Source organism: Sturnira hondurensis, unplaced genomic scaffold, assembly GCF_014824575.4.
Source record: "Sturnira hondurensis isolate 20B ecotype Veracruz unplaced genomic scaffold, ASM1482457v3 Scaffold0001509, whole genome shotgun sequence".
Taxonomy (NCBI): Eukaryota; Metazoa; Chordata; class Mammalia; order Chiroptera; family Phyllostomidae; genus Sturnira; species Sturnira hondurensis.
This window is the reverse complement of record NW_028074140.1, coordinates 1,330,879-1,354,570: the sequence shown is the minus strand read 5'-3', so window position 1 is coordinate 1,354,570 and position 23,692 is coordinate 1,330,879. Positions and strand designations below refer to the sequence as shown.

Genomic DNA, 23,692 nt, shown 5'->3' with positions numbered 1-23,692 from the left:
ATTTTGGGTTAAGCACTGAGCTAAGCTCAGTAATGTTTGCAGTGCAACAGCCTTAAGAGGTAGGTATTTTTTTTTACAACTGAGGAAAAGTGAGGAGTTAAGTCACACAGTCAGTTAGTGATAATATTGGGATGCTGGGAGTCTGGCTCTGGAGCCCACTGCAGTGTCCTCTTCCCTGTACAAATTGCAAGTTTTATATGCCTTAAACGAATAATGCAAGCTTATATTAAGAAAAAAATGAGATTAGGAAAACTGTTATTAACTCCAGGAAAACATTTATAGATACTAGATATTTGAATATAAATGGACCAATTTATGCATACATACCATATATATATATGTATGTCATATATTTGAAAACTATCACTCCTGTATAACCTTGTATTTTAAAGATTTTACTTGTAAAGAAGGGGAAGGGAGGGGGAAGAGAAACATTGATGTGATAGAGAAATGTCAAACGGTTGCCTCTTGTATGTGCCCTGATGGGGGGCTGAACCTGCAACCCAGGAATGTGCCCTGACTGGGAATCAAACTAGACAACACCAGACTGAGCCACACTGGTCAGAGCTAACCTGGCACTTCGTATACACTAAAACTCTGTCTGATCAAGTTTTTCACTATTTCAAGTGGTGACTGATTTTTACAAATACCAAATATCCATTAAGTGTCTCCAAAATTGCTTTGCCGTCATCTGCATGGTGATGCAGTGGCACATTTAGAGTTTATTTAATATCTTCAGCGTCCATTTTTTTAATGTCATAGTTCTACTCAATTACCCATAATTCATCATCTTGTCAACTGATTTCAAGTATAAAGGTTCCAAAATTCTGCTAAGGTTTTGGTCAGTTATACAGGAATATAATTCAGGGGTGAGTGTTAATCAGTAGCCCCATTGGAGATGTCTAAAATATGTTTGCTTTTTGAAATCCTGAACACTCAGTGTAGAAAAGATCATCAATCTTAATTATTTTGCAGATTCTTTCTTTATACGGTTTTGTTTATAAATGTGCTCTATTTACATTTTTATTATTTAATTAATATAAAGGCAATTAACTTATATTTTGTGTTTTTTAAACATAATCTAGATGAGGAAGAGGATGGCAAGACTCCAACTCAACCACTGTTGAAAAAAGGCAGGCATTTTTCATCATTTTATTTTAATCCCTTTCTCATGCTGTTAACTGTTTAACTCCAACCTTATGATTTTCTTTTTTTACCTTAGTTTTCATTTTCATGGTGAGGTGATGTTACAGTTATTCATTAAATACAGATTAGAAAAATTATCAGTAGTCCAGTTAAAGAGTTAAATCATCCCAGGAAAAGGTGATATATCGAATTCTTTTAAATCATCATAGCACCTCTGAAACATTCAAATCCAGGAAGTCAGTATCAATTTTTTTAATTTAAACTGCATGGTTCAGATGATAAGTGGAGACACTGAAATAGGTTTACTCAGTGTCACTGCATTCTTCACCATCAGTGGTAACCAGCCAAGTCCTTAATTTTGATACTAATATATTTTTCATTTCAAAAATTACAATATTTCTCACAGTCCTGCTGCGTTTGGGAGATACACAGTCATGTCAACGTACATGAACTTTATGAGAAGGAGATAGAGGTGAGAGTTACGGAGCAGTGTGGTTTGGTAGCCATATGTCATCATGCAAACTCATTCGTCATGTTTGCGTCCATCGTGGCAGCATGAAAAGTGAATGATGGACACACTGCAAAAGGGATCGGATTTCCTCCTACGGATGTCTCCTTTTAAAATTTTGGTCTAGGAGTTTCATAACCGTCATTTGCTTGCTCACAGAGCCAGTTTTGATTTTTTTTTTTTTATTTCCTGGGAATACAAATGGGAACTCCCTTGGTATATTGTTCTTTCCACTTGTAAAATATGGTGCCCTCCCAGGGAGTTCCCACCATCTTTCCGTGGTTCAAAGAAAGATGTGGTTAATACGGCTTTAGAATTGGGTGTCTCATTCAAAGGGGACAAATGCTAGGTAAAGTGGGAGTTTTTCCTTAGACTAAGGTTTCACTGGGAGAATTGTCAGATCATATTGGTATGTCTTCCACTTCCTTCTGTGTTTCATATTACAGATAACAACATTTTATTTAAAAATTGTTTTTGAGCTTTAAATTATTGAGAAACCACATTACAAAAGAAATATATTCATGAAAGTAATGAACTTAATTTGTCCAGTTAGCCTAAAACAGCTTTTGAAAAATCAAAATCCAGCGGTCAGTTACAATTTTCTGGATTGGTATTTATGATTCTCCTTCGTTCAGAATGCTTCAAAATTCTAGAAATTAGTATAATTTGGATGAGCTTAGCTATTGTGAAGATGTGTTTATCTGTAACCATCTTGAAAGTCTGTTTAAGTATAAACAACTGAAAGCTTATGATGGATGCCATGTACAACCGTCTGCAGTATTAACATTTGAATGTGTAAAAGTTAGGAAACTATAGGAATTCAGTGAAAGGGACTTTAATATTTGCTCTTTTACATCTTATTTTCCCGCCTAATTCTTCAGAATCCAAAGGCCCTGCTGGACCTTTAAACGTAGCTGACCAAAAGCTTCTCGAAGCCAGTGCTCAGTTTCAGAAGAAACAGGGAAAGAATACCATTGATGTCTGGTGGCTTTTTGATGATGGAGGTAAGGTTGTTAGTGTATTTCTAACAGTTTTAAATTTATTGAAGTTGTGGGATTAGTACTAAGAATTGGCATGTACTCCTCACTGTAGACCCCATTCCAGTTTTGCCAACATTCCTGAAAGCAACAGGATTATTTTCAGAATCAGGTTCGCACATGTTGTCCTCTCTCTTCATTGTCCTTCAGTTTGAGAGTTGCTAAGTCTTCCTTGAGCTTCCTTAAGCTTCATGACCTTAACATTTAAAAAAATATGACAGACCAAACATTTTGTACAATTATCACTTAATCTGGAGTGCTTTTTGATACTCCATCATTAGTTTCAAGTATGTATTTTTGGTAGAAATACCACAAGTGGTACTGTGTCCTTTTGTCTGTATCTCCTCAGGTGGCACTTAGTGTTGCTTTGTCTCATCACTGGTGGAGTTAGCTTTGCCTGTTGAGTAAGGTGGTTTCCACCATGTTTATACACTGAAGAGTTTACTGTCTTTCCCTTTCATAAATACAGGTATCTGGGGGCATGAGGGAGTTACTCTGTGACTGTGTAACTGTACCATGGTTACTGCAACTCTTACCACCCTCTTTAGCATCCGTTGACACTTCTACTTGAATCTATTGTTGTGTTGTGTGTGTAATGGCCAAATGATGGGTTTTTGACCCTATTATTCCTTCCTCATTTTCAGTTAGCACTTTACTGTAAAGAAGAACAAACTTTTTATTTCTGTCTATGTGGACTCACAGGTTCCTGTTTTATTCAGTGGGATATGATTTGTCATTCTCATTATTTATTTTGATATTCAAATTGTCCCTGATTTCCTGTTTAGTCTGACTTCTGTGTCCTAGTCAATTTATTTAAATAAGTCAGTTATTTAAATAAAGTCAATATTTATAAAGTGAATATTTATTATTTATAAGTCAATAAATAAGTCAATTTATTTTCCAATACAGTAAGGTGTTCCAGGCTGCTCTGTACTTTCCTTACACCAGCCATTGACTTACCCTTTATTCAAGGAGCCCTGATTCCTGTTAGTGGAGAGTGGTACTGAGACTCAAAGAACAGGGCATTGGGCATGCTTGTTGGTACCACTATGTCACTGCTCCCAGGCCCTCACAGTGGACAGATCTGAGCAATATACACGTGTGTGTGTCTGGAGGTGTGCATATAGATTGAAAACCAGTTCCGGTCTGACACTGCAGGGTTCAGTCCAGCTTCTCTCTCTCCGTGTCTCATTTCAGTAAGAAATCACACTCCCATTAGCTTCAATGAATGTTCTCATCTCCCCAGTCTTCCTGCCTGTGACTAATCTCCCAGCTTGGCCAGGCCCCCTTCCCATGTCACAGAGCTCTTCACGTGGGCCCTGACTCCACTGGGCCCCCCTCCTAGTCGAGCCTGCCTATGGCTCTATCACTGAATCAAGGAAGGACAGAAAGAAAAATTTTGTTTTATATTGAGTTGTTGTAAACATATTCTTAGAGACCTAATTGAATTAAAGGTTTTTCATTAAGTAATTTCTTGTTATATTTTTATGATTCAGGTTTGACCTTATTGATACCTTACCTTCTGACTACCAAGAAAAAGTGGAAAGATTGTAAGATCAGAGTATTCATTGGTGGAAAAATAAACAGAATAGACCATGACCGAAGAGCGTAAGTGCACTTTAAACTGAAGAGCATTTAACTAGCAGTACTTTTTTATTACTGTATATATTGCATAGGATAAATGTTAGGCAGTCCATAAAATGTCAGTCATGTTGCTTTGTTCTATACCGAAGCTGAAAATTTTCAAATAACCCTTATTCTTTTTAATTCATATTTTTAAACTGTAGATACTTAGTTTTCTTGATATGTAATATTTTTAATATATTGATATTTTAGAAAGTCTATTAATATTTATGTTATTAAAGTATTAAGCAGCTTTTTTTCACATCAGGAAGAAATAGCACAAAACTTACACGTGCATACATAGGATACATTTTGTAGACTCTAGACGTCAGAAACGCAGGTGCAGTTGTCCCCCACCCCTTGTTTGTCTGTGCCGTCACCAGTGTGGTTCTGGCCTCAGCGCTTCTCTGAGTGCCTTGTGTGGTGGCTCTGGACCTTTTCAGCATGTATTTTGCACATTGCTCCCAATTTCATGTTTGGAAAGCAGAACTTTGATCATATGAGTCTTCTGTCCAAAGTACTTGATAACGTTTTCTCTGTTACATACCTTAGAAAGTCTACACTGAATGTGACAGTCGGGGTCTTTTGTAATCTGTCCTCCTGTCCCCCGAGATGTGCCTTACACTTCAGTTTGCATTTTTGCACTGTCCCTAAACATGCCTATGATTTCGACTTTCACTCCTTTGCCTACTCTGCTCTACTGTAAACGGAGCTTCACTTCTCTGTTAAAATACTCCATTCCTCACATTCAGGACAGTTGTTATCTTCCTGACACCTTCCCTAATTTTTTCCCTCCCCTCCACTAGTTGTTGTGTTTCCTTCCTGGATCATGATACGCTTGACACTTGCTCGCTGTTTATTTTCCTATCTTAGATGTGAGTTTTGTGGGTCCTGTAACAAACACATAGAGGCACTTAGTAGGTTTATACCAGAGTTCAACTAGGTGTTTATTCATTTCAAATTGTGAATTATATAGGAAGTAGTAGAAATAATTTAAAAATTACACCTGTTGCTCATCTGTTTCCCAATATCTTAATTTAGAATATTCATTTTATTAAAAACAAAGTCCTGTTTTATTTGTTTTTTCCTGTTTGTGTGTTTCAACTTTTCTGTTGTTACCACCAAGGTATCATTGCCAGCTATGCCTCCAGAAAGGCATTTACTGAAAAATCAGATTTGTTGAAGCTCCTTTCCCATGCCTGTCCAAGTTCATTCTCGCCCCAACCCCCGCAATACTGTGTACTTAATCTGCCGCCAGTTATTATTGCTTCAGTTTGATCCCAAATGTCGTATTTGAGCCTTTTGAGGTATGCATTTGTATGGATGAAAGAACAATCCAAAAATAATTAAACAAATAGCTGTTTACTAGTTTTTACTGAAATCTATATACCTAATATAGTTTGACTAAAGTTAGTTTTTCAGGAATTAGCTGCATTCAGATTTCATTATTAATGTCTTTCTCTGTCCGTTATTGGATACTAGGAGAGATCCAGAGAAAGTGAAAAAATATAACACAAGTCTCTACTCGGGGAGCTTGAGACATCAACCTTGTGAATGTATATTGTGACTTAATTCAGATGGACTTGTTTAGAATGTGATATTTCCTATAAATCACGCTTTTCAGATACGCAGGTTCAGCCCTGAATAGAATAAAACTGCTTACATACAGCCTTCGTGTATCTCAGCTCTCTTTTTTTTTGTTTTAGGATGGCTACCTTGCTTAGCAAGTTCCGGATAGACTTCTCTGATATAATGGTTCTAGGAGACATTAATACTAAACCAAAGAAAGAAAAGTAAGTTATTGAACAAATTACTCTGTAAACATTTCTGATACTTTTTGGATAACCTACTCAAACACTCCAGTGATAGATCATTCAATTTAAACAACATGTGGGTCTTTTGCCTGCTGTTAGTATATTTGAAGTCAGCTTTCTAAATTTAGCATTCATAGTTGGCATGCTTTTATAGCAGGTAGCAAAGTAAGTCTAAGAGCCTTAAATTTTCAGAGAGTTCAATTACCACTTTATAAATAATTTCTGAAAATTATTAGTGCTACAGAAAGTCCACATGGTTCTTAAAATTTCCATGGTTTCTGCTCACACTCACTGTGACCACTCAGTCCCTACTCCACATACAAACTACTTCACACTGTTTTGTTTTATTACTAAAATAGGAGAATCTAAGAGTTTGCCTATAATAATTGCATTCAAAATTCTCAAGGTTCAAAAGTAGATAGTGATTGTTATAATTATATGTATATTACCAGACAGAATTTTAATTATTCTTGGATAAATACTGAATAAATGATGAAGCTGGTATAAAGAATTCATTTTAAATAAAAAATAATGAGGTTATACCTTGTAAGGTTGTACTGAGGGAGAGATTTATTTCCTATGATAAAACAATAAAAACCAGGAGCTTTGTATAGACCAGATACTTGAAAAGGAGTGTTCAGGATTCAGTGCCAGCACTTGGAAGCATTCTGGTCTCCAGACAGAGAGAAAGGGACCGATGAGCTCCCCTCCCCCGCTGTATGGAGGATTCACTACATACTCATGATTGGCTGCGTCACTGCTCATGCGCAGCTGACTCAATCTGGAGCACCTTCCTTCTTCTGAGAGGCCAGGGGTGCGTGAGGGGAGATGGCTGAATATTTCAGTCCTCTCATCACAAGGTGGGTTCTCCTGGCAGCCCACCCCAACCCTTGGATGGAGTCCAAGTCATCTCATTAATTTTATAAAAACCTTCGTCACTCTCAACACTCAGGAAATTCCAAGGGCCTTGGGAGCTGTGAGCCAGGAACTGTAGGTGAAGACCAAATATCTTATAAACCACAATATTGAAATACTGAAAAAAATGTTTTTCAAATTCAGAGGATTGGAATTCCTCTGAAGGAATTCAGAGGCTATTCAGGTTCTTTTACTATCTTTTGTCCTATTAAGTGTATTTGGATCTAGATATTCTGCATCTTCTTAAATATTTAGTACTTGCCCTCTCCTCCCTTCAAACTGTTCTAATACCTGTTCTTACACTGCTTTCATTTAGTGGTGGTACTTGCGCTGGGAAAGCCTTTGAACGTTTTGAGTAAAGGAGTAATGCAATTTGACTTACTGCTCAAAGGGACCGTTACGGCTACTATGGTGAAAATTTACTTAGGGTTGGGTTGGGGGGACATAGGAGCAGGGGCAGATAGAGATGAGTAGAGTATGGAGGGGAGCACAGTAGATGAAAAACACTAACTTTTTAAATTATAATTTTGTGTTTAAGATATTAAGTAATTCAGAATAAGGTTAATTGTTAGTATTCTTTTTTTAAAGTATTATAGCTTTTGATGAAATGATTGAGCCATACAGACTTCATGAAGATGATAAAGAACAAGATATTGCAGATAAAATGAAAGAAGAGGAACCATGGCGAATAACAGATAATGAGCTTGAACTTTATAAGACCAAGGTATTCTTTCTCTTGTGCTTACTTTTCATTAACCTTCCATGTGGTTTTTAAAAAATAAGACATAAAGATAAGTATCAAGAACTATAATTTGTTATTGGGGGGGACATCGGTGTGCAAATTAAATCTACTTTAAGTTGGGTTTATATGTGGACATTATAAATATATTTTTAAAATTATGAAATCGATTTTTATGATACCAAAATTGACTTTGGTTTCTTTTGTCAACTTCACTTTTATGAACCACGATAGATTCTAATTTTGAAATGGTCTAGGAATGACTTTGTCTTGTTTAATTGCAGACATACCGGCAGATTAGGTTAAATGAATTATTAAAGGAACATTCAAGTACAGCTAATGTCATTGTCATGTAAGTAATATCTGTACTGATTTTCTTAAGTATTTATTTTATGATAGTACAATTAGGATTAATTTCTATACCAGGTACACATCTTTTGCACACCCCTCCCACCCATATTCCCCCTTTTGTTCATGTCCATGTGTCATAAATTCTTTTTTTAAATATATTTTATTGATTATGCCATTACAGTTTTCCCATTCCCCCCTTCACTCCCACCCTGCACACCCCTTCCCCACCATTCCCCTCCCCTTTAGTCTACGTCCATGTGTCACAAGTTCTTTAGATTCTGTATTTCCCATAGTATTCCTACCCTCCCCCCTGTCTATTTTCTGCCTACCGTCTGTGCTACTTATTCTCTGCACCTTCTCCCCCCTTCTCCTCCTCCCACTCCCCTCTTGCTAACCCTCCATGTGATCTCCATTTCTATGGTTCCACTCCTGATCTAGCTGTCCTCTTGGTTTGCTTTTGTTTTAGGTGTGGTTGTTAATAACTGTGAGTTTGCTGTCCTTTCACTGTTCATATTTTTTATCTTCTTTTCCTTAGATAAGTCCCTTTAACATTTCATATAATAAGGGCTTGGTGATGATGAACTCCTTGAACTTGACCTTATGTGAGAAGCACTTTATCTGCCCTTCCATTCTAAATGAAAGTTTTGCTGGATAAAGCAATCTTGGCTGTAGGTCTTTGGATTTCATGACTTGGAATACTTCTTTCCAGCCCCTTCTTGCCTGTAAGGTCTCTTTTGAGAAATCCGCTGACAGTCTGATGGGAACTCCTTTGTAGGTGACTGTCCCCTTATCTCTTGCTGCTTCTAGGATTCTCTCCTTCATTTTAATTTTGGCTAATTATGATGTGCCTTGGTGTGTTCCTTCTTGGGTCCAACTTCTTTGGCACTCTCTGAGCTTCCTGGATTTCCTGGAAGTCTATTTCCTTTGCCAGACTGGGGAAGTTCTCCTTTATTATTTGTTCTCAAATAAGTTTTCCACTCATGGCTGTTCCTCTTCCCCTTCTGTTACCCCTATAGTTCAGATGTTGGAACGTTTCAAGATGTCCTGGAGGTTCCTAAGCCTCTCATTTTTTTGAATTCTTGTTTCTTCCTTCTTTTCTGTTTGGTTGTTTCTTTCTTCCTTCTGGTCCACTCCTTTGATTTGAGTCCCAGTTTCCTTTCCATCACTATTGGTTTCCTGTGCATTTCCCTTCATTTCAATCAGTTTAACCTTCATATATTCCTCTAATTTGTGGCTAAAATCAACCAATTCTGTGAGCATCCTGATCACCAGTGTTTTGAACTGTGCATCTGAAAGGCTGGCTATTTCTTCGTCACTTAGAATTATAGGCTCTGGGGCTTTGAGCTGTTCTTGAGTCATAATACTTGGTCTGTTCGCACCTCTTATGTATGAGGGGCGGAGCCTTAGGTGTTCACTGGGGCCGGGAGACCCAATGGCTGGGTTGTGACGCTGTATGTGGGGGCGGGGTCAGAGGGGAAAAAATGGCACTTTGCTCCTCTCCACTCTCTCTCAGATTTCTGTCCCCTCTGTTGCTTCCCACAAGCAAATTGGGCCCCTCTGGTGCTGGTTCCCGGGTGTGTGGGCCCGTGTACTCTCCAGGACCCTGTGGGTCTCTCCAGCAAACTCTCTGTGAGCCCGGGAGCTTCTCCCAGCCCCTCGACCCCAAGAAAGTCTTTCCAGTTGGTGCTTTCAGGCTCTAATTCCCGTCTCTGGGGCCCTAGCCAGAGCGGTCAGTCTCACTGTTCGCTCCTTTGCTTGGTTTATCTGCGCTCAAATGTGTGATCGCAGTCAGCCAGCCACCCTGCGCCCTCACTAGGTCCGCCCATTGCCACCCCACGCCTGGGATCCACCAACCGCCTCTGCTCCTCGGTGGGTGGAAACGAATGATCTTTCCAGCCCGACCCCACTCCGCCACTGACCCTGCCCCTCTTACTGGTCTGGCTGAGTGGATCGTTGTTGTCAGACTTCTGTACAGTTCAATTTTTACTGTTTTGGCTCCGTTTTTGTTTCTAAAACTTTGTTGTCTTTAAATTTAGTTGTGGGAGGGGGCACAGTGTTTCCCTCTATGCCTCCATCTTGGCCAGAAGTTAATGTGTCATAAATTCTTTAGCTTCTACATTTCCTATCCTATGCTTGTCCTCCTCCTGTCTGTTTTCTACCTACCATCTATGCTACTTATTCTGTGTACCTTTTCCCCCCTTTCTCCTCCTCCTCCTACTCCCCTGTTGCTAACCCTCCATGTGAGCTCCATTTCTGTGGTTCTATTCCTGTTCTAGTTGTTTGCTTATTTTGCTTTTGTTTTAGGAGGTTGTTAATAACTGAGTTCGCTATCTTTTTTACTGTTCTTATTTTTATCTTTTTTTCTTAGATAAGTCCCTTTAACATTTCATATAATAAGGGTTTGGTGATGATGAACTCCTTTCTTTAACTTGACCTTATCTGGGAAGCACTTTATCTGCCCTTCTATTGTACGTGAGGGCTTTGCTGGATAGAGCAATCTTGGATGTAGGTCTTTGGATTTCATGACTTGGAATACTTCTTTCCAGCCCCTTCTTGCCTGTAAGGTCTCTTTTGAGAAATCCGCTGACAGTCTGATGGGAACTCCTTTGTAGGTGACTGTCCCCTTATCCCTTGCTGCTTCTAGAATTCTCTCCTTCATTTTAGTCTTGGCTAATGTAATTATGATGTGCCTTGGTGTGTTCCTTCTTGGGTCCAACTTCTTTGGGACTCTCTGAGCTTCCTGGATTTCCTGGAAGTCTATTTCCTTTGCCAGACTGGGGAAGTTCTCCTTTATTATTTGTTCTCAAATAAGTTTTCCACTTGTCGCTCTTTCTCTTTCCCTTCTAGTACCCCTATGATTTGGATGTTGGAACGTTTCAAGATGTCCTGGAGGTTCCTAAGCCTCTCCTCATTTTTTTGAATTCTTGTTTCTTCATTTTTTTCTGTTTGGATGTTTCTTTCTTCCTTCTGGTCCACTCAATTGATTTGAGTCCCTTTTCTTCCCATCGCTCTTCTTTATTTCAATTAACGTAGACTTCATTTTTTCATCTAATTTGTGACCAAAATCAATAATTTCTGTGAGCACCCTGATAGCCAGTGTTTTGAAGTGTGCATCTGATAGGTTGGCTGTCTCTTGGTCGATTAAAAGTATTGGCTCTGGAGCTTTGATCTGTTCTTGCGTTTGAGCCATTTTTTTTGGTCTGGTCACACCTGTTACATTTGAAGGGTGGAGCTTTAGGTGTTAACCAGGGCGGGGACGGTGTATTTGGGGGCGGGGTCAGAGAGGGAATAGTGGTGCTCTGTTCTCTGCCGGATTTCAGTCCCTTCTGCTGCTTCCCCAAGCGAATTGGGCCCTTCTGGTGCTGGTTCTTGGGTGGGTGGGCTTGTGCATGTTCTAGGACTCTGTGGGTCTCTCCAACGAACTCTCCTGTGGGGTTGGGAATCTCTCCCAGCACCTGAACTCCCACAAGTGTTTTCAGTTGGTGCTTTTAGGCTTGATTTCCCAGTGCTGGGGCCCTCGATTGCGAGGTTTGTCTCATTGCTCATTTTTGCCTTGTTTGCACACGAATGTGTGATCATGGTCTGCGCTACCACCTGCACACCCCCGGTCGACCAACCACCGCTTTTTCCTGCCATGATGGACCCCTCTCTGCCGGCTGCTGACTCCGCCCCTCTTGCCTGTCTGGACGAATTATTCTCAGGCTTCCATAGAGTTCAGTTTTCTGTCTGTTGGTTGCTTTATTGTTCCTAAATTTTTGTTGTCCTTAATTTTGGTTGTGCGAGGAGGCACAGTGTGTCCACCTACACCTCCATTGTGGCTGGAAGTCAAATACAGATCTTTTTAACTCCCATGATGATTTAGTAGTTATAAGGAGGAAAAAACCAAACTTTTAAAATTACATTTTGCTTAAAGCATATGGAGAATTCATTTAAGGTAGGAGGAAAGAAAAAATCTTTAGCCGATATGAATCTAAATAATTCATCATCATAGTTTATTTTAGATTTTTTTCCCTCCTTTGTCTTTTAAAACTGTGTGTTAGCTTTGGAACGACTGTAGCATAGCCATCAAGCTAAAGGGGTATGACGGCCTGAAGTTTCAGTTTGGACCCGAGCATCTTCTTCATAGAAATAATGAAGTTATTTGGAGAATTAAATTTAAGAAGGGGTTTCTGTCTGAATCCCACTCCCAAGTTCCCACAGACTTTACAGACAGACACATTGTCTTGGCAGTGAATACAGGCGCTAATGCTCACTCTGGCTTTTCTTCCACTAAACCAGGTTAGCTAGGTGTTACTTACAGCCAGATTTTCTCAGTCCTGGCACCTGGATCCTTAAATAGGTAAACAAAGCTCAGGCCTTCAAAACCATGCCAAGTGATTACATAAAATAATACCAAAGGATTGTGCTTTTGATTAACAACAAACATTTAATGCACCAGAAAATTTTACGTTTTGCTTGATGATGATCAGATATCTGTAATGGAAGATGCTAAAACAAAACATATTGATAGAAATCTAGAAACACTACAGAGCACACTGCTGCCCCTATCTGCAAATAGAAATGAAAGCTCAGAAAGAAGATACAAATAATTATGTAGAAATTATGCTTGAATTTTACTTACCCACTTTCTAAATTCAGATAGAAACATACTTCTAAAAGAATTCTATATTTATTGAAGAAGGGGAAAGGAAGGGTTTGATGTTAGGTACTAAATGTGTTATGCCATTCTAATGAGGAAAGAAATTTTAGTCTTTTGTTCAAAGTTGAAAAGGTAGAAGTAGTGTTATGGGAGTACAGTAGTTGCTATAATATATGCAGAGTTTCCCTGTGCTTAAAAATACTCTTTTACTATAGTAATTTTTAGTTACTATATTGTGACATAATTTAATTTTTATTACATTTTATTATTTTCAACTTAAATGCATTGCTGAATTTTTTTCTCTCTTTGATACCAGGAGTCTCCCGGTGGCACGAAAAGGTGCTGTGTCTAGTGCTCTCTACATGGCGTGGTTAGAAGCTCTATCTCAGGACCTACCACCAATTCTCCTCGTCCGCGGGAATCATCAGAGTGTCCTTACGTTCTATTCTTAAACGCTCTACACAGTGGACAGCCCTACAGATGGTACTTCATTGCCTAGTGAAGTAATTGAAATCTTCAGTGACACATTAACATCACAATGGTGAACTGTGACTTTTCTTTCACTATTTCATTAATTTGAAAGCACACGGGGAAATGTGTTCCATTGGTACGTGTATGGAGACTTCAGTTGTAGTCAATAATGTGTCTCAATTTTCATGATGATTCCTTGTTGTTGGACTAAAGCTCATGAGAGTAAAGTTTTTCTTTGCTACTTAAATAGCAATAAAAGTGTGTTATTTTTGATTGATGAAAGGAATACAAAAAGCCTTTAGCCTTGCGGTGCCTTCTGAAAATAACCAAATTTCATCCATATATTGTCTTTTATAAATTTACAGAATGTCAAACTTTGCCTTCAGCCATTATTTTTTATTTTTAGTCTCTTTCACCTTAAAATAAAATGGACACTGCTTTTCTTCTTCCATTGACCAGTTTAATGTTCAGTACTGTATGTTTTCTATTATTTTGTAAAGGTATATGTTAACTATTAAAGGTGAAGGTTAGGGCAAGTTAATGAAAAATGCAAAAAAAATGGGAACCAAAAAGTGACCCCAAGTTTAGGTTTGTATAAATATATATAAATGTAGACCTAGCAGGGAAAGGCCCAATAAACCTTTTTTTAAACTTCTAAGTGGCTCATACTTCTATCTTTATTCAATTATTATTAAAACTTTAGGGAAGGTTGAAGATTTATCCAGTACTTCTAGATACCGATGAAAAATTATATATTGTCATTCTTTGGACAAAAATCCTCAAGATCATTTATATTTATTAGAAGAGTGATTTGTCCTAGAGTTTTTCTTAAATCTGAAGGACTTTTAAGAAATGCTAAACAATTTTTCTGGAGGAGAAATATTTCCATTTCATAGAATATCTCACTAAACACTACATGGAATTTCACTATACCATCCTTTATAAATCATTAAATGTCTCATCAAATGGTTAAATGGACCACTGGTTTCTTAGTGAAATGTTTTTAGGCTTAATTCATTCAGTTGTCAAGTACACATAGTCTTAATTAATATACTCAGGTTTGAACAGATTATTCTGAACATTTAAATTTAATCCACTCTTAATACTTTAAAACGTTTGTGTTAAGAAAACTGCCAGTGTGTGCTTTTGAAATGTCCGTTTTGACATCATAGTCTACTATTACAAATACGACAGTGCATATGTACTGTTACTAAAAGCTTTATATACAATTATTAATGTGAAGTTTTTCATTTTTTATTCAAGGAAGGATTTCCTAAAAACATTTCAAGGGATATATATCTACATATCTGTATGTGTGTGTGTGTGTGTGTATGCATACACAGATGCATATATGTATATATAATGACATTTATGTTGCTGGGGTTTTTTTTGCATTTTAAGTGATCAAGACTCATTAAATTAAAATTTTGTTTTAATACACAAGAGTTCAAAACTAGATAGAGAAAGGCTTCCTGGAGAAAAGAGATGATCATTTGAAGGGCATGTCATTCACAGTTATCATTTAGTTAGAAAATGGAGAACATTTCATCTAAAGAGTGGGTGGGTACATTGGTGTAAGTTTCAAAGGTGAAGAATTTATGCAGGTTTTAATGAATCTTGATAGAAAGCTACAAAAGTGACTACTGTTGTTAGTAGTGCAGTATTTTAGCTGCATGAATATGAACTAAGTTAATATAAAAATGGAGATCTGATAATAATTTTGAAATCAGAATGTTAAGAAAATGAAGTAATTGTTTTTCCAAAATATTTTTTCCTACCTTATAACTCACAGCATTGTTGCATTTATTACAGTTTTTGTAGTATTTGGGGGTAAAGATGATAGAAATGCCATATTACTCATAAACAACAGTCATATTACTCATAAACAATATTTATATTTGAATTTTTAAAATGGATAATAGGGCATGAACTGAATGCTGCTATCTTGAAATGTGCACAGGTACACTTACTTTTCTTTCCATGTTTTCCCCGTTCAGGAAACATCATTGTGATCTGTACTGCAGGAACCAAATGTCATGCATCGTACATATGTGTATAAAGTACATAAAATATATCTAAATATGCATAATGGGGAGGGTAATATTGTCTGTGAAGTAATGTAAGAAGCTTTTCACTTTTTAAAAAAATGCATTACTTTTCCTTAACACTAGATACCAGGTCAAAATTTTCAAGGTTATTGTAGTGCTCTAATAAAGTTCAATAATTAGTTCTTAGAGTTGATAGATAGTGTTGAAGCTATTCTACTCTATTTTATTTATACTAAATTTGATTATTTTAATGTCTTTTTTTTTCAGTTCTAATCATTGGTGATAACTTGGAAACTAATTATGCAATGGCATTTGACAGTTCATTATTTCTATACATAAAAATTCAGTGGGATTAGCGGTGGTGAGCTAATTATTAATGGTTAATTAAATCAGATATTTATTTGTTCCATTATTTCATTTGTATTTTACGTTTCCTTTTACATTCTTTTTATATGCTTTCTGACATTATGTATTTTTAATGACTATGGAAATAATTTAAAGATTTGAGCTCTGGTGGGTGTTTACCAAGTTTGAAAATGTCATATTTTGATAATACCATACCTGTCACACCGATGCTTTTCTAGTGTTTTAACATTGAGTGTTGCAGTTGCTGCTTTGTACCGAGGTCACTGCAATAAAGGAAGTGGATTCATTACAACTATTTAATGTCTGCTCCTGTGTTTTATAAATCTTTGTTAACTTTGGTTTTACACTCATTTATCTAACTATTTCTGATGTGAGTTTTTAAATGGCTTTTACCTTAATATTCACGCCTTGAGATAATCACTATTGATACTGATAGTGTGATTGAGCCATGTAAGATGTAGCTCATTCTGATTTTTAGGAAAACTATTTATCGTTTTCAGTTCCGCTTTATTTATCTTTGGGCCAACTCATGCATTTATGGATGGGGAAACTAGAAGATTAAATGGATTCATAGTTCCTGCATATAATCTGATTCTTTCCTTTCTAAGGCACTTGGCAAAGCTGATTTACAATTTTTTCAATTTCTCGTGTCAGCCTTTCACAGCAGGCATGGTATATGTGCAGGTCAGCTATGTACCCCCTTCCTGCTCTTGAGAAAGCAGCTTGGAGCAATATCGGGAGTTTCCCAAAGTCGTGGGATAAATGGAGGGAAGGCTGTTGGCCTACGGCCCAGGTCTTCTATCCCCAGGGATATCTCTGTTACGCATTTACTGACCCGTAACTGAGAGGGCTGTGCTGGATTGTCACTTCCAAACTTTCTATACAGGTAGAAAAACGTAGATTGAATACAAGCTGCCTTAATAGATCTGAAGCCAATGGACGTGTCCATTGTATAATCTTTGCTTCTTGCTTTTATTCTCTTTGAGGAGTTAAAAAAGAATTCAAAGGCAACTGTGAATGTGGCATTTCCTAATATCAGAAATGCAACTCATCTTTGATCAAGCAGGGCTTTTTGTTCATTCACCAGAAGAAAGATAAATGTCCTTGATATGAGTCTGTCTTTGTGTAGCAACAAGATGTTTATAGGGTTTGAGCAAATAGTCGGTAGTTTTATGTTTAACTGTTTACGTAAATGTGGCACAAATCCTAGGATATACTCATCAGAACTGTTTAGTTTAACTAATTCAGATAGTGCATACATAGAATGTGTTGGTGGGGTAACCAGTTTGACATGCTGTTTTTTGCAGACTACTAAAATACCTAAAGATATAAGTCTTGGTGTTCTTTACAGAATTTGGAGGCAGTGGTCGTAGACCTGTTTTATATGTGTGACAGGCATTTCAGACAGACAATTAAATGGTAGCATTAACAACTTTAGCCCATTTTTTTTCTTGAATCTACCACTGAATTTTTGTTAGACAAGGTAAGAGTTAGAACTATTGCTTTAAGGATAATGTGAAGGCCTCTGGATTTTTCCCCTGCTGATGTGCAGCCTTATTTGTAGTTGCTGTCCTCGCAGATCAGGAACTCATTCCCAAAACAACAGTGTGTGGTCAACACAAACCCTTTGTTCTAGGAGAGGAATGCAAAGCACTGTAGACTGTAATCAGTGATCTGTGGACATGCAGAAACAGAGGACCCTGGCTCAGTACTTGTCGGGTCTCATTAGAACCCTGCCGAAGCCTACCACGGGGCAGGTAGTTACGGAGACTTTGTCGTAGGAGTTAACTTACCAGGATAGGAAGGGAGGTCGTTTGCAGGGCAGTTTCATATCCAGTTCTTATATCTCTAATAGCAGATACACCGAGAGAAAGTTTTAAAATTAAGATGGTAGTGTTTTTTACTATGGTACACATAAAGGCACATAAGAAATACTATAGCACACATGATTATACTTGCTCTCTTGCATTCTAAATAAAATTCAGCTCCAATTTAAGTCACTTTTCAATGAGACAGTCACAATTTGAAAAGCAGTGAGTTTCAGTTTATCTGAATGACCAATAAGCCACGGGTTATTTTTATTTTGAGCCCACATTTTTGCCTGAGCCATGCAAAACTCTCCTCTGAGTTCCTAAAAATATTACTAGTTAAGAAATTTAAAAGGTGACAAAGGCAGTTTGGGAACGGGGAGTCGGCAGTAGGATGGAAAGTTATATTTCAAGAAAAGAGGTTTCTAGATTGTGAAAGATGTGCGTCTTTATGGCTAACGGTCTTGCAGTCATACTTCCTTTTGGGAAACAGTGAGTTGTGAAGAGTGGAAGTCGAGGGTGTTGTTTCTGAATTTCTAAATCTGTTTGTAATTAGCTTCTCCTGCTTAGGTACGTGGTACCAGTCTCATAGGTATAACCTATAGCTTTCAGGTGTCTGTTTGTCTCTAGCTTTTCCATTGGTACAGGTAGTCTTTGGTTTACTGTCTGCACCTGTGCGTTTAGTATTGTTGACCAACTGCACACGTTTTGGTGTAAGGAAGCACAGGTGTATCGTGTGTTGAAACACTGGCTAGAACAGGGGCTTTCCGACTTCAGTGTGCATTGGAATCACCTGAAGGGTGTGTCAGCTGTCTTATTCCTGCCAAACAACCTCTTCTGAATGACATTCCTCCCTGTCACACATGCCGCTTCTCAGTATAATGCTCCCTTCTTTGTATTTGCCTTTGTCCTTTACCCACGCTTCATCTATTTTCTTCCACCGAGTACACATATTTTCATCTTCTCTCACATTAGCTACGAATTTAAATAATGAGTTTCCAAATTCATCAGTGTTTTCCTTTTATATTAGTTATATCTTCATCAGTGGCAGGAATAGAACCCGAAGAAACCTAACAGAAAAAGGAAGTCCAGGTAGGCAGTTGCTGAGTTCAGGGACTCGAGCTAGTGTGAGCAGGGATGCAGACAATGCCATTAGGGCTCTGTCCCTACCTTTCCGGCTCTGTAGTTTGCCTCTCAAGCTTGACTGGATTCTTCAGGTAAGCTCTCACCATGTAAGTGTCCTCAGTGGCTTCCGAAAAAACCATACTCAGTCCCAATAGTGACGACTGTAGATAAAAAGGAAAAGCAGTATGTTGGCAGCAGAATAACCTCATTATCTGTCAGGAGCCATGCCCTCTCCCTTGGGTTTGCCCTTGGAGTCTGGAAGGGCCTCAGGTCTTCAGTCCGACATGGCTGGCTGCTCTGGAAGATGGGTTGCCCCGATCCCAGCTGTGGATTCAAAGATCAACAGCTCAGTGGGCCAAACCTGGGCTCCTGACACCATTACTAGGTTCTCGGATCTCTGCAGCTAAAGTCTTATTTATAACCACTCCCCCAACTCAGCTTCCGCCTCAGCCCAGCACCCGCACAGCCACTGGCAATTCGAAGTGTGTGGTCAGAGGCCATTAGCAGAGGATTGTCAACTCCCTTGTCTGCAGCTGGAATCTGCAGCACCTCTCTGTCCTTTCTCTTTAGGGCAGTGTCTCAGGAACTCACTCCCACACCAGGGGGCAGCCTCTCTTTTATTTTCCTTCCTCTTTCCTAGCCAGTGGGTCTGAATTCATGACCCTTGGGGAAAACGCAGAAAAGCTCTCCTAGTGATCTCTACATCACAGACGTGTCTGTTTTTCCTACAGCAACTAGAAGTTCAATAACCATTTAGCAATGTCTTTACAAATACAGCAGCGAGTCCTCCCTCACCAAAACAGGTGGAGTATGCTCTTTCTGAAGTAATTGAACACAATCTGGTTGATATTTCTTACTGTTGCATTAAATTCTTTGCAGCTCACCTTGTCACCCTTGTATAGTATGCCCAAGCAATCATAACCCAACAAAAGCTTTAGAAAGCGTGGTGCAGGCTCAGCTTGTTGGGGGGAGAAGTCATTCATTAGTGCCCAGACTGAAGTGGGAGGGAGCCAGAGGGCACTGGCATCAGTACCACATAGGCCGTTCTTACAACAGTTCAAGTGAGATGACAGGTGATGGAGGGACTGAACCAAGTAACAGAAGGAATAGGGTTTAGATTCAGGAAACACTGAGGAAGAATTAACAAGGTAATAACCACTCACAAAAACTACAAGACTTAAATAAGTAAGACCTGAAACCATGAAACTGGAAGAAAACACGAATAAAGCATGACATGGGTCTTAGAAATGATATTTTGGACATGCCACCCAAAGCACAGGCAAGAAAATAATCAGCGGACTACATCAAACTAAAAAGTTTCTGCACAGCAGAAGAAACCATCAACAAAGTGAAAAGGAAACGTTTGGGCAGGAAAAATATGTACATATCGTATATCTGATAAGGGGTTAATATCCAAATTATATATAAAGAACTCACACAAATCAATAGCAACTCCCCTCAGATAACCCAATTAAAAAATGGGCAAAGGACCTGAATAGCTATTTCTCTAAAGAAGATACACAAATGGCCAACAGGTACATGAAAAAGTATTTGACATCACTAGTCATTAGGGAAATGCAAATTAAAACCACAACTGAGATATTATTTCCCACCTGTTATAGTGGCCATCATCAAGCCAAGACAACATAAATACTGGCAAGGATGTAGAAAAAGAATCCTTGTGTACTGTTGCTGGGATTGTAAATTGGTACAGCTACTATGGAAAACTGGAGACCCTGAAAAAAGCAAAAACGGAACTACCATCTGATCAAACAATTCTACCTCTGGGAATCTATCCAGAGGGAATGAAAACACTGACACAATGAAATGTCATTCAGTATAAAAAAGAAATCCTATCATTTTCAACAGCATGGATGGACCTCGAAGGCATTGTGCTCAGTGAAATAAATTAGAGAAAGACAAATATTATATGATCTCACATGTGGAATCTTGAAAAAAAAAACTCATAAAAAGAGATCAGACTTCTGGTTACCAGAGGCAGAGTCTGGGGGAGGCAAATTGAAGAAAGATGGTCAGAAGGGACAAACTTCAGAGGATAAGTATGAGGGATGTAATATACAACACGATGATGACTACAGCAAACAGTGATACATGATATGTGGGAAAGTTGTTGAAAGTAAATCTCAAGAATTCTCATCACAAAGAAATTTTTTTAACTATTATACTTTTTATTGTATCCGCACAAGAAGATATAAACTGAACCTATTGCAGTAATCATAAGAAATGTAAATTAAACCATCATGCTATGTGCCTTAAACATACACAGTGATACACATGAATTACTTCTCAATAGACCACCTTGTGGTGGGGAGACCACAGGTGTAGTGTGGGCAGGAGGAGTGACACATGAGGAGGATGACATCGGGGTTTCTGGTGGGGCCAAGAGTGGATGCTGAAATAGATAAAGCAGGATGTTGGGCAGATTTGGGGAAAGGTGTGCCTGTGGAGGAGAAAAGGAGCTCTTTTCTCCTTTGTGGGGACAGGTCAAAATGATGTGATAGGGGAGGCAGAGACAATCATTTGGGGGTTACTGTTTACTTAGGTTTTTCTGTTTCTTACTGTATCAGTTTAATAATGGTCACACATTAATTCCTATGCACTGAATTTTTTCAGCAGAGCATGCTTTTATAGTTTAAAATTTTATATGCTTCATATGTTTCTTTTTTTCCTCATTTCTTGATTGGGTTTCTGTTCCCTAGATGAGATACACTCTTGGATATACCTAACACTTTCATTAATGTTCTCAGGTGACATGGCTGAACAAACAAATGCAGAGAAGCAATATCCGTATTTTAATACTCAGCCTCATTAGAAATAACCTAAATTCCATGGAATATTTTTTCTCATAACCCCTGAAAAGATACACTATTAGATATCAATCTGTGGAAATATATTTGTTGGTTTCTGAAAGATAACACCACCTTGCAAATCTGTAGATAAAGGAAAACTCATGCTCCTATCTCCAACAGGCTCAACTGTTTCAAAACATCAAAGCAACTTTTCTATTTCTAAAACTGCGGCACAAAATTAGCTCCCTGGCAAGAAGCTGTACACTGAGCTCAGGTTGCACAGAGAGCTGACATGTTCTGTTGGAAGAGCCTGTACCGGAATAGCTGATAAAGAAAAGCTCTTGAATTTTAAAAAACATGATGAGGAAGAAAGTCACCAGTATAGTTCAGTGATAGAAATATTATTTTCTGCTTACTGCAGGAGATCAGAGAAACTAAGAAGCTGAGCATGATAATACTGGAAGGCCCTTCTGTGAGGAAATATAAATGTGGACGTGGCATTCATTCCAGGGCCAGGTTTCAGTCCTGACTCTGCTGCATACTGTGATCACAGTCCTCTGAGCTTTGCTCCTCCACTCAACAGAGGAGAATTCTGTCCACTTTAGAGGGGTGTTGTGAGATCTAAGTGAACGTATGCACACCGATGGCCTATGGGGAGTGTTTAGTTGATGTGCACTCTCTTTCTTCCTCTGTCTCTCTTGAATTAGCAGTAAAGACAAGACTCCACTGTGATGACTCCATCTTCTTGCTCACCACCCAGGGCAATCCATCATCCAATTCTACTGATGGTTTTCTAAACATCTCAAATCTCTGCCTCTCCCCAACCAAGAGATTAGCTATGACATCAGTCTGGTTTCCAGCACAGTGAGACCGGCCATGTCAGACCTATTCTAAGCCTAAAGTGACAAGAAGGAGAAGTGGGGACGATAAAGCCAGGGCAGGGGAAGACCTCCCTGATTCTGGGGAGGCAGACCCTCTGGCGTTGTAGTGGGCCACACAGGTGGGCGCCTCACTCCTGAAGGCGTTCTCCCTCCACATGCCCTGAATGTGGTGGGTGCATCCCTGCGGAGCCGGGCCCACCTCAGAGCCATGTCCACCAACACTCTGTACTGCCCCTCCTTTGCACTGTTTCTTTACTGGCTCTTCAGCTGAGTCCAGATCTTCATTCTGTCTAGTCCTTTCTGTAACATGGACCCAGATTTTGTGGACTGGCCAAGATTGATCCTATTTTCCTCTCAAATTATTGCAAAAGGTTTCTCATTTGCCTGACATAATTACATCATTCTGAATTGTCTCCACACTAAAGCCAGGGTGAAGGCTTTAAAACAAAGATTTGCTAGTGACACTCTTCTGCTTAAAACCTCTCACCCCGTTTCCAAAAACTTCAGCATCTTCCGAGTCCTTTGTCTCGCTCTGTAGGTCCGTTCCCAGCCACTGTTACCCCTGGCCTTCAGCTCTCTACCCCAGCCAGACTAACCAGCGGCGCGGGGCTGCCTTTTGCTTCTAGGCAGTTGCATGTGCCATTTTCTCTGGCTGATCTGTCCTTGACTGGCCTCTTCAAGAGAAAGCTCAAAGTGACCTGCTGTGGGAAGTTTTATCCGATGCGACCAGGCTGCTCTAAGGGCCCTTTTCTCAGCTCTGCTCACCCACCAGCCCCTCTCCCAGCTTCACCAACCACGTGCAGCCCAGTTACCTTTCTTGGTCTGGCGCCCTGTGGGCAGTGACCTTACATGGCTTACAACTTAATGCTGTGGAATACGTGAGGGAATGAATGAGGTGAATGAATAAACAAAAATGCTTGTTTTTTATCTTATGAACTCTTTGGACTGTGTAATTTGTTTTCCACTTAACTTTGACTGATAGGTAAAGGACTATCAGGAGTTTATGGTGGATTGTCGAGATGTTAGGTCGCCCCCCTGGCAACTTTCCCATCCTCTCTCTCTCTTACCCCACTCCTACTCCTTACTCAGTGATATTAAAATGTCAGCACATTTCTGAAACTAAGAGGAAGTACTAAAATATTTTAAAACTAAATAAATCTTTTATCATTGTGATAAAGCCAACTGACCATCTACCATTAATGCTTTATCTTGTCCAGTGTCTGAGGACCAAATGCCTCTCAAACCCACGATCTTTATACATACTTTATGAGAAAATGCCATGTAAATATTATTCATAACTTTTCTTAACTGGAAAGATCCTGCTCTTTCTATGGTAGCTCCAAAGTCACCTCTGTCAAACTTGCCATACTCCTGCAGCCCAGCCCTCTCACTTGTCTTTTTGGGCCACCTC

At 38.9% G+C, this 23,692-nt stretch overlaps 1 protein-coding gene across 1 annotated transcript in view; it reads left to right on the top strand.

Moving 5' to 3' along the window:
• SLC12A2 (solute carrier family 12 member 2) overlaps positions 1–15,952 on the top strand; it is a 97,340-nt gene extending 81,388 nt beyond the window's left edge. Inside the window, exons 21-27 of the mRNA XM_037028452.1 lie at positions 1,086–1,133; positions 2,536–2,658; positions 4,188–4,299; positions 6,021–6,107; positions 7,632–7,767; positions 8,067–8,134; positions 13,089–15,952. Coding sequence (XP_036884347.1) covers positions 1,086–1,133; positions 2,536–2,658; positions 4,188–4,299; positions 6,021–6,107; positions 7,632–7,767; positions 8,067–8,134; positions 13,089–13,224 — 710 coding nt within the window. The 3' untranslated portion in view covers positions 13,225–15,952. The remainder of the gene's footprint in view (positions 1–1,085; positions 1,134–2,535; positions 2,659–4,187; positions 4,300–6,020; positions 6,108–7,631; positions 7,768–8,066; positions 8,135–13,088) is intronic.
• The last annotated feature ends 7,740 nt before the right edge of the window (positions 15,953–23,692 follow it).